The following is an 11,454-nucleotide window of genomic DNA, read 5'->3' as shown; positions in this document are numbered from 1 at the left end:
CGTCTCCTTTTGTTCTTATTCTCTCCCTGTGAGGGAGGGGAAGCTGAGACATCTAGCAAACTTACCGTGTGACCTTGGACAAGCCATTGCACCTCTCCTGGCCTCAGCTTCCACATTTATAAGAGAGCCTGAGTGTGTCTATGAATGTTGACTGAGTCGATAGTAAAGAACATGCTCATCTCGCAGGAAAAACTCCATGGGGAGAGGCAAGCTATGCGGCATTTATAGGGAGCGTGGCTGGGGCCTTGGCCACCTCCAAGGAGGGCTGGGGCTCAGGAACATCACTGCTTCAAAGACATCTTCCAGGAGCCCAGCACCTGCATGATCCAGGAGCGCCGCTGGTGGGAAGTGGGCAGGTTCTCACAGCTCGGGCTCCAGCGGTGCGTGGTGGCTGGGTCACACACCCATGCGTCCCCATGTGGCAGTGGCCAGGAGCTCCGCCAGCAGCTGGCCAGGATGTTGTCCTGGGCCTGGGCAGCACAGATGCACACTGACGCTTCTGGGTCGTGTCTCAAGCTCTCCAGAGCTGAATTATGGGGAGGAGAGTGGTCACTTGTTAAGTCTAGGTTCCCACCTGAGTCTCACACCTCATCCTTCTCACTTTATATCTTAGCTTGGGTACTCTGCTCAGCATCCCCTCATCTCCCAGCTCTTCAAATTGTTCGTGTCTTTCAAAGCTTGGATCAAAACCTGCCTTCTCCAGGAAGGCTTCTTGGACTGCCCAAGCCTTCCTTCATGCTCCCATCAGCTTTCCCAGTTATGAAATTAACATGCCCCCTTAAGAGTCTGAACTACTTGCTCTGCACTAAATGGTTTTTTATCTTGTTTTCTGAGTCTGGTTTCCTGGATTGTAAGCTCCCCTAGCAGGTGGACTGAGTGTTCTGTGTCTTAGCGACTCCACAGTAGCTAACGTGTACTCACCTGGGTCACTGTTAGCACAGCTGGACTAATGCTAAGGATTGGGTCGTAACCCTCCCCTCTCCCATTTCCCGCTGTGAGCCTATTCATTCCCGCACTGGCTCTGGAAATCTCGCCAGCGCAGGACAGGACTCACCAGCTTTCACTTCATTCATACGATCTTCCGTCATGCTGCTGTCCATACAGGGGACCAGGGACCCTTGAGCATAATCCAAGATGTGAGTGGGTCCATCTCCTGATTCTGACCGCCCCCCTCAGACCAGACCTCCTCAGAAAAGCTCTCCTAGTCCCACAAACGAGGACACAAACAGAGAACTTCATCTTGACCCTGGGACAGATTCCTTGAGAGGGATTCTGGGAGGGGTGGAAGATCCAGTGGGCAGAGAGGGCAGCAGGACAGAGACAGGAGCAGAGCCATAGCTGACTCCGAGAGGTGGTCCTAGGAGACCCCTTCCCTAGGCTGATCTGTAGTGTCCTCCAAGAATCAGGGAGGTGCTGCCTCGGTGCCCCCTCTCCAAGGAGCAGTAACAGGAGGGTACCAAGTGCCTCGCATACCTTCCCCTCAGGTGGTTGGTGGGATCCCTGGAGAGGCTGAAACTCAGTTCCTCGGCAACATAGATCAACCCTCCCCTGCTGCAGCGGCTCCTAAAGTACCTGCAGATCCCTGAAAGTGCCCTATCTCTCAGAAGGCCCCTACAGTACTTTGTACCTTACTAATTCCTATTTGTCCTTGAATATTCAATTTAACGTGGCTGCTACTCTAGGAAATTTTTCCCTACCTTGCCCCAAGCTAGTTATAAACACCTCTTTAGGCTCCCAGAGTCTCTGAGTCTGTCTCCACCTGTGTACACACTGTGATGTGTTTTACTTGTCATTCATGAACATCTCCCACCAGATGTGGGGTTTCTTCAGCTTGGATCTGCTAGAGATGGGGGAGTGGGAAAGATAGTCTGAGGGCCTCAGAGACACTTGCTCAAGTGCATGCGTGTGTGTGTATTTCTAGGGCTGCTACTGCTGTTGCTGCTAAGTCACTTCAGTCGTGTCCGACTCTGTGCGACCCCATAGACAGCAGCCCACCAGGCTCCCCCGTCCCTGTGATTCTCCAGGCAAGAACACTGGAGTGGGCTGCCGTTTCCTTCTCCAATGCATGAAAGTGAAAAGGGAAAGTGAAGTCGCTCAGTCATGTTTGACTCAGCAATCCCATGGACTGCTTCTCTGCCCATGGGATTTTCCAGGCAAGAGTACTGGAGTGGTTGCCATTGCCTTTTCCAGGGCAAGTGTTCCTAAATTTCTGTAGGGTCTCACAAAAGACCTATAACCCGCAAGAGGTTAGGAATCAAAACACCAACATTCTTAGAAGTGATTAGTTTGGAACAAGATTTAGAGAAGCCAGAATTTAGGAAATACATCACTCTGTTTAAGGAGCTCCCCCTGAGCATGTCCCCACAGCCCAAATGATGCCCCCTCCAGCTGGGCATTTCTCATATGTCCCAGAACTGACCATGTTAACGGCTGCCCCCACATCTCCCCAATCCTGACCATCGGCATCACCTCCTGAAAATTTCTTTGTTTCTCTAGACTAAGCGCAGTGCCTGACACAGAGTAGAGGATTAATCAATGTGTGAGGCCAATGGATACATGCATGGATGACAGGACGAATGAAAAATTGCACATGAATTGGGCAAAGGTACAAGGTGGGGGCCTCTCCAAGCCTCTCTGCAGTAGGGTCTCCTGCAGACCCTTGAAGGATATATGGCTGGGGGAGGGAAGGAGAGTGGCTGAGAGGAGACGGCATACCATCAGAAGTGTCCTATGGAGGATTCTGAGTGAAGGGAACCTACTTGGTTTTTTCCCCAGAAAGACAGAGGTTGGGGTTGTGGGAAGAAGGAGGAAGGTGACTGTCACTGAGGGAGAACCTTTATCTGCCAGTCTTCACATTTTAAAAAATTCTCATCCAGGCCACAAAGCAGGAGCTGATCCCTATCTTGCCAATCACCTTACAGATCTTACAGAGGAGGCTCAGTTGGCATCACACAGAAAGGCGATTGTGGAGCTGAGATCCTAGTTCACTTCCCCCTGTGCAGACTGGTGCTTCCTGCTGCAGGGCAGGCTCCTGCTGCGCCTGGACCTTGCAGTACCGGGGTTGGGAGGAGGGGCAGGTGAAGCAGCGATTCTACTGCCTACAGATGCCAAGGTTATGACCTCGGTCCACTTCCCAAGCAGTGATCTCAGAAGAAGGGAGACCTTGCTGATTTATATCAAAGCTGTGTGCTGGCCAAGCCTTGCATCCAAAGGGAGGCATCCACCCTGGGCCAGAAGAGCCACTGCTTCCTTCCAAGGGGAGGAAGCAGCAGAACTAGGTCTGCCAGGGCAGGTTACCTATGAACATGACCGAGGACTTCCGCAGGGAGGCCCGAGGACTCTTGGCATACTCCAGGCTCTGGCTGAGGAACGTGAAGGCGCTGTCTCGATGGGTGTCCACCTGGGACAAAGAGAAACCAGAGAATGCTGGGCCCTCAGAGGGAATAACCACCCATCTACCCCTCCCAAAGCTAGGAACCAGGACCCAGTCAGGCAGCTGAGCCCTGGCCCTTTGCCTCCTAAATAACTCTGCTACCCATGTGGGACTCTTCCAGAAGCCAGGCCTCATGTTCTCTTAGCTGACTGCAGCAATCATGTTAATGGCCTTCCTGCCTTGGGTGTCTCCTTTTCTGATCCACCCACCTGCTACAGGCCAGGAGGCAAGTTCTAAAATACAAGTCCAGCCAGAGCTGAGAATGGATATGGCATGTGAGGGACATAACTAAGGAGACGGGTCTGACTAGGGTGAAGGATTCAAGTTACAAAGCAGTGGGAATAAAGTACAGACTTAGGAGGGTCTTAAAAGTCCTTCAAATACAGACAGAAAATAGGGCTTCCTTATGCATTAAAAAATAAGAAGCCAGCATCCATTCTTAATAGGGCAATGACGAAGTAATGTTTTAGGCAAAATAGTCTGACAGTGGTGTTCAGGTTGGGTTTGATCAAGTAGAAACCAGGGGGCAGGCAATCTGCTAAGAGACTGTTGAGGGAGATAAAGAGAGGTGAGGTCTGGTCTGGTCACTCTCCTATTGACAATCTGCAATCAGGGAGTAACTGTGGTGCTGGAGAAGACCCTCGAGAGTCTCTTGGACAGCAAGGAGATCAAACTAGTCAGCCCTAAAGGAAATCAACCCTGAACATTCATTCGAAGGACTGATGCTGAAGCTGAAGCTCCAATACTTTGGCCACCTGATGCAAAGAGCCAGCTCATTGAAAAAGACCCCGATACTGGGAAAGATTGAGGGCAGGAGGAGACTCGGATGACAGAGGAAGAGATGGTTGGATGGCATCATCAACTATATGGACATGAGTTTGAGCAGACTCCAGGAGACAGTGAAGGACAGGGAAGCCTGGCGTGCTGGTCAGTCCACAGGGTCACAAAGAGTCAGACACAACTGAGCGACTGAACAACAGCAATAACAATGTCAGGGAGGAAACTCCTGGGCTTAGTGTGCAAAGTATTCATGACCATGTTCTTTCTCAGCCTCAGGTCTTTCTCTACCACTGCCTCCATGCACACCATGCTCCAGTCCCAGGGCAAGGCACAACTCTGCCCAAATCCGTGCCCGACACAAGCCATTGCTCCTGATTGGAGTCCCTTTCCCTCTTTCCTTCCTGATGAGTCCCTCTCATTCTTTGAGGCTCAACTCAGAAACCGTCTCCTCCCTGAAGTTTTCCACAACCCTCTGGCACAGCTAATCTCACCACCCTTGGCATCCCTGCAGCACGTTTCACGCCTTTGTCACGGTGCCTATGACATTGGACTTGTAATTACTTATACCTGTCTCCGCCACTGGATCTGTAGTTCCCCCCAAAGAAGGGACCTTCTCACTCAGCTCAGAGTCCTCAGCACCCTGGATGGAGCTTTGCATGGTACAGGTGCCCAGAAAGTACTGGATGAATAAATGAGTGAATGACTAGGTTACTGACCCCTCTCTAAAGCTAAGGCTAGAGGTTGGCCTTCATATGAGCAGAACTGTTGATGCTTGGAGAGCAAAGAAGAGACTGAGAATCCAGAGGTCTAATGCAGAGGTCACAAGCTGGCAGCCCACAGGCCACAAATGCTGGCAGGGCAGAGGCCAGAGCAGTGTTTTAACCAAATTGACTGTTAATTAAAGTCTTATAAAAATCTAGCTTTTCTTGTGAAACTGAAGGCCCTGGTGAGAGTTGGCTGCATGGTGGTTGGAGCTCTCCATTCGTGCTTTCAACAGAGCCTGGCCCCTCCAGGTTGCCATGGCCCAACCACCCCTACATCACTTATCTGCCCAGTCACTGGTCATGGTTAGTATTTGTATTAGCAGCACTGGCCAAACACTTCTCCAGGCCTCTTTTTCCCTCTGTAAAGGGAGGTAACAATATTAGGCACTGGATTGCAGAGGCTTTGAGCACTATTGATAATGATTATTACTGCAAAATAACAACCTGTTATTTTGTTTATTTGTTAGGTTGATGGGGGAATGGGGATGCTGCATGCCCCATCCAGACCTCCCTTAGGATGTGAAGGATTTATTCCCCCAAGTACAGATTGCCTTGGTGGAAGAGAACTGCTGGCCCAAAGTCACGTCCCTTCACAGGCCAGCTGGCAACCGATGACAAGGTAAACCACAGCCTCAAGACCTTCTTCAAGGGGCAGAACCAGAAACTGACAGACCACTCAGTCTGTATGGAGACCTGACTGCCAGCCCCAGTGTGAAGAATCTCGGCATCATGCTGGCTGAGACCTTCCCTGAAACCACACTGCAGCTTGACTCCTCTGCCACTTCCGCTCCCTGCCCTCCCTTCCACAGCGGCTGGTCCCAGGGTGCTCCCTAATAAACCTCTGCCTCAAAGCCTGCATCCTGGGGAACACAGCCTGTGACTACAGGAAGGGTAGATGGGCCTAGGTGGCAAAGCGTCCGAAATGGTACATGAAGGAACCCGGCTGCATCCTGCAGTGCAGCGTATCGCTGTGTGTAGGGCTCTCTCCGACCGCAGAATGTTCTCGAGTGTTACCTGGACAGGGGGTTCTGTGGTTTAATGATTTGGGGAAACCATGAATCAACCATGAAATCTCCTCAGCACAGAGCATTTCAGAGCTCTAAGGTGCTGGTGACACTGCGAATCTCTGAGAGGAAGATAACGATGCAGTCTTTCTCAAACTTACTTGTCTTGGATCTTTTCTCTCCCGTGGGGCATTTCTTGTGGGACTGCCATCACGGCAAATACGTGCTGGAAATTACTGTTGTAGAAGAGGGAGCCGGTAGAGTCCCTCAGGCAGGGATGTGATATAGACAGACTCGGGTTTTAACCAGATTCTGGTAGCCTGAGTGGGGAATGGATTGGAGGGGCTGAGATTCAAGACTGGGGGACCCACTGGATGGCTGGACTCATCTGAGAAACATTTATGACCTGAACTAAGGGAATAATAATGGGAAGGGGGAGGGAAAAACAGATTCAGAAGTATTTAGGATATTTAAGATTGATCAAAGGCGAAGGTAAGGGGGATCAAGAAGCCTTGAATGGTTTTAGGTTTCAGCTTTGGGGATTTAGAAGGAGAGAGAACTGACGTTGGGAAGGCCATAAATTCAGAAGAGATATGCTGAGTTTAGTTGTGTGTAGTCATTGTGGGCAGGGGAGGGCTTCCCAGGTGGCCCTAGAGGTAAAGAACCTGCATTGCAAAAGCAGGAGACATAAGAGACGCGAGTTTGATCCCTGGGATTGGGAAGATCCCCTGGAGAAGGAAATAGCAGCCCACTCCAATATTCTTGCCTGGAGAATTCCATGGACAGGGGAGCCGAGTGGGCTACCATCCATGGGGTTGCAAAGAGTAGCACAGGACTGAAGCGACTTAGCACAGCACACACACAGTCACTGGGGGAGATGTCCAGTAAGCCTTGGAGAAGGAACACCAGAAGTGGGGAGAGAAGTCAGAGGTAAAGATGAACTTCCAGGAGCCAACAACTTGTAGGTAGTAATGGAATTATCAGTAAGGATGCTCATGTAAAAAGGAGGAGGAGACAAGGAAAGAACTGGCCACCTCCAACATACTCATAAGAACCCACTGTAGTCTTAGAAGCACTCACAAGGTACTTGCAAATTTTGGCCACCGTCTGCTGCTGGTTGTCCCAGGGCTTCTGGCTGTAAGCTTTTTTTGGCAATTCCCAAGCCATGAAGCAAGAACAGCGGAACAGGGTCTTCACACATTTCTGGGGGCCAATAGGAAGAGAACACCAGAGTTATGCAATTCCAAAAGAGTTGAACTATTCTCTGGAAAAAAAAAAAAGTACAAAACTGGATTTTGGGAAAACAATTCCTATCAATGTTTGAAACATACAAGGAAAGTTGGCTGTTTTGAAAAGAAATACTGTTATGGGTCCTTTTTGAAAACAGGCTTGGCCAGACTTGGTTGTGTGATGGATTGTCTGTGATTCCAGGCTGGGTTCTGTAAAGTGGGCTGCACCTGCAGGACTCAGGGCTATGCACTCACCTGGCTCACCTTGGCGTTGCCCTCTTGCATGGTCAGCAGCAGGGGCACCAAGGTGCTGATCAGCTGCTCCTCCACAGCCGGGGTGCGGGGCGACCGCAGCTTCTGAACTACCTTGCCATACAGGTTGATGCTGGAGGAGCGCACGTCCTCTCGTGACTGGGGCAGATGCAGAGGCTCAGGTGTGCTCCATCCTCCAGGAGGCTGCCTGCACCTCTGTGCCCCACGTAGAGGCTCATGGCCTTCTTCCCACTCATTCCGAGGGCCCCTCCAAGCACAAGATGCACAGAGACGAAGAACACTGAAGGCCACCTGATGGGGCTGATCTAGGGCTGGCTTCCTCCTCATCAGAGCCTGGGTCAGGAGCTCTGCCCACTCTTCCCAGCAGGGACCCCACTGTCCTAAAAGGTGCCTTTGTGCCAAGTAGAAAAATGCCCCCCTTTGCTGAGACTAATCAAAGAATTGTGACACCCACCCCTACTCCCTTAGGGGAAGAATGGGGGAAGGGATAGTTAGGAAGTTTGGGATCGACAGGTACATACTGCTGTATTTAAAATGGATAACCAACAAGAACCTACTGTGTAGCACAGAGAACTCTGCTCAATGTTATGTGGCGGCCTGGATGGGAGGGGAGTTTGGGGAGAATGGATGCATGTGTGTGTATGACTGAGTCCCTTTGCGGCCCACCTGAAGCTGTCACAACATTGTTAATTGGCTATACTCCTATTTTTTAAAAAAAGTTCAAAGGAAAAAAATTGTTACTCCTCTAGATGGACCAATCACAGAGGCAAGTCTCTGGGGTAACAAGCACACAAAGAGACCTCCCTCTATGAGAACCAATTAGAGAAGGAGCTTTCTCTGTGCAAACCAATTACAAAGAATTTGGACCAGTTGGGACGAGCACCCATTCCCCTTGGGCTGACTCAGCCCTGCTCAGGTCCCAACAGGCCGTGGGAGCTACTACGACCCCTAGAGTAGTAAAGAACTGCCCTCCAGGTGTTATACCCCATCCTCCCACCCTCGCGGAACCCTTACATCACTGAAGTGTGGCAGCAGGATCTGCAGTATGTCCACATAGACTGAATTGTCCATCAGCTTCCGATCCTGCCCCTTGAAAATGGTCTTGAGGTTGTGGACCGCCTCCACCACCAGCAGCCCATCCACACTCTTCAGACCCTTCACCATGGAGGGCAGGAGGGCCTGCACCTTGGCGGCCTGCAGAGAAGGAGTATTTGGGACGGGTGCTCCTATCTGGTCTAACAGGTGAGGGGCCCAGCCTCTGAGTCACAGAGATGAACTTGGTCAAGCAAGTCCTACCTCCAGGCCTTTGCTTATGTTATCCCGCCTGCCTGGTATGCCCTCGCTCAAACTCCTGCCGTTTCCAAAGCCCTCTTTAGCCTCACTAACTCCTTCCTAGCCTGCAACCCTGAGGGCTTTTGTTGTCTCCCCACTTCTTGGCACTATCTATAGATGATACCCTGTGTTGTTAGTTTTCTGAGTCTGTGTCCTGTCCCTTTGTCCCTCTAAAACATAAGCTGTAACAACAGTGCTTAGAAGAGAAAAACAGCACTTTTTAAAAGGCTAATGAAACATCAACAACCTGCGACTCAGCTTCCTAATCTCTAAATTAGGAATAATTACTGCTATCCCCAGCCCCTCCTAAACATACTGCTCTTAGGGTCATTGTGAAAAATCTGAATTCGGAAAGTACTTTTCAAAAAATAAAGCATATAGGGAATTATTAAGGGATACCCATTATACAGATGGGATAATTAAGACAGAGACAGAAATGAGCTCTGATTCCAGTCACCAGCATTGGAGAGTTGCGAATGGCCAAGCTCTAGCCTTCCTCTTGTCGGGGCCCTGGCTGAGTGGGCTCTCCCCTGCCCTCCACTCACCTTTTCAGTCCTTTGAGCCAGGATGACCAGGCCTCGGATGGACAGCACCTTCATGATGGGGTCCCGGTGGCTCAGGCCTTCCGCCATCCGCCCCAGAGAGTACTCCTCAGGGATCCGCCTTACCTGCTCCATCCGGAGGAGCTGAGGGAATAAAGATGATTACTCCCCAGCACAAGGAGTACCCCTCAGGGCCCATTTGCCTCTGGGGCCTCATTCACACCTATCCACCCTCTAGTCTGTATTCTTACAACAAGCGTCTAACCAAGCTTCCCATCATTCACGGAATGACCCAGGCTGTTTTGTCCCTTCTGCGTGGGCAGGGATGCTCTTCTGCCAGGCCTCTCACCTTCACTCTAGTCCCAGCTCACCATGCACGGCTCCAGCCAAAAGTCAGCCCCTGCTGCCATGTTTGAGGGTCCCCAGGCCTCACCTAGGCTGACTGCCCCCTTCTCTGCGCCCCTGGGGGCCCTGAACACAGAAACCTTATTGCCCCCATGTGCTTATGCACCTGACTCCCACATCCTATCCCCCTGGAGCTTCTTTGAGGACACAAACTGAACCTTTCTCCTAGGGCACCAGTTACTGATGCAAGCTCTGGGATGGAGTATGTGCTCAGGGAACCCTGGTTGCATGAGTTCACAACCAAGAAATGGTTCCTTTCCTTCTTGGAATTGTCCTCCTCCACAGCCCACCATTGCAAGGTTAGTACCATCAGCCCCACTTTGTCCCAACCCCAAACCAGGCATCATCCCCATCGCCTTCCTCTCCCTCTCCCCTGCCACCTCCAGCATCCAATCAGTCTTTAGTTCCTGCCTAGTCATCCTCATAAGCACTTTTCCCATCTGTTCCCTTGCCCTGCATCTACTGTGATGATTGAGACCATGTGTCTATGATGAAAAGAGAAAGCTGGGGAGAGCAAACAGGACAGCTGATGGGGTGGGGGTGGGGAAGGCAGGAAAGGTGGGGCTCCACCTACCACCCGCCCTCCACCCATCCATAGAGCTACACTCAGCTGCTCTGCACCAGGTTCTGGGCTGTGACTAGAGACACAGAAATGTGACAATCGTAACAGCAACAGAGCTCACTTGGGGAGTACTTCCTGCACTGGCACTTTGCGTGAACTCACTTACTCCTCATCAAAACCCTATGAGGTGGGCAATTCATTATCCTTGTATTGTAAATGAAGAAAGCAAGGCACAGACAGGTTCAGCAACTTGCCGAAGGTCACACAGCTCCCTTGAGGACTCCACCCACCACTGGGAGAAGCAAGCACCCCTTCAGGCACAGCATGGGGAGTCTAGGGGTGCCGGGAAAGGACATCTGAGCAGCATCAAAGCATCACTGTGAACATGTTGCGCCACCACTTCTGGGGAGAGAGAGAAGGACTTGAAGCTGGGTGAGGACCCCTGTCCCAGGGCGGGAGGGCCACTGCTCAGGGCTCCAGGGGAGTGCTGGAAAAGATTACGCCTACAGTCCCTGACCTTATGGAAACGCCTCTCCCACAAGGCTAACCAAGGTAGAGGAGCCAGGTGGGCAGAGCTGGTCTGAATCTCTCTGGACAGCTTGAGCTATGTGACCTTGAAAACTGCCCCTTATCTCACCAACACATGAATGTCACAATTCCTGCTTGTAGGGCTGCTGTGCAGACAAGTGGGGTCGTATACGTAAGAGGTCAGCGTGGTGTTTGGCACATGGCACGCCCTCAAGAAATGACACTTTCCCAATTCCTCACCAGGGTCATGGGGATCCCAGCAGAGCTGAGACTGTAACTTGGACTCCCGACCCGAAGACACATGCATGTCCTCCTGAGGTGACACGTTCTGCTGGTGCCTGCAGAGCCAGGCAAAGTGCTTACCTGGGTACTCACTCACCCATCTGTTTGCCTCTTCTTAGAGGCCTTCTTGGGGCTGGGTCTAGGGATGCCAGGCATACATGATGTGGCTCCTGTTCCCCAGGCTCACAGTCCACTGGGGAGGCAGTGCTGGAATTGCCTTGCTGCCCCTGTCCTCCTGGCTGTCTTTACTCAAGGCCCAGTTCAAATGGCACCTCATCCAGGAAGTCGTCCTTAACCTTCCACTGTCTGAGCAGACAGTG

The 11,454-nt window shown here is 51.4% G+C and overlaps 1 protein-coding gene across 1 annotated transcript in view; it reads right to left on the bottom strand.

The window, feature by feature from the left end:
• Positions 1-269: 269 nt before the first annotated feature.
• Positions 270-11,454, bottom strand: part of MROH7 (maestro heat like repeat family member 7) — a 40,328-nt gene continuing 29,143 nt past the window's right edge. The window contains exons 16-22 of the mRNA XM_069570274.1: positions 9,361-9,501; positions 8,498-8,677; positions 7,466-7,621; positions 7,062-7,184; positions 3,298-3,400; positions 1,055-1,117; positions 270-526 (exon numbers count right to left, since the gene is read on the bottom strand). Coding sequence (XP_069426375.1) covers positions 282-526; positions 1,055-1,117; positions 3,298-3,400; positions 7,062-7,184; positions 7,466-7,621; positions 8,498-8,677; positions 9,361-9,501 — 1,011 coding nt within the window. The 3' untranslated portion in view covers positions 270-281. The remainder of the gene's footprint in view (positions 527-1,054; positions 1,118-3,297; positions 3,401-7,061; positions 7,185-7,465; positions 7,622-8,497; positions 8,678-9,360; positions 9,502-11,454) is intronic.

Source organism: Ovis canadensis, chromosome 1, assembly GCF_042477335.2.
Source record: "Ovis canadensis isolate MfBH-ARS-UI-01 breed Bighorn chromosome 1, ARS-UI_OviCan_v2, whole genome shotgun sequence".
Taxonomy (NCBI): domain Eukaryota; kingdom Metazoa; phylum Chordata; class Mammalia; order Artiodactyla; family Bovidae; genus Ovis; species Ovis canadensis.
Note: the sequence above shows the minus strand (reverse complement) of the source record. Positions and strands in the feature narration are given on the sequence as shown.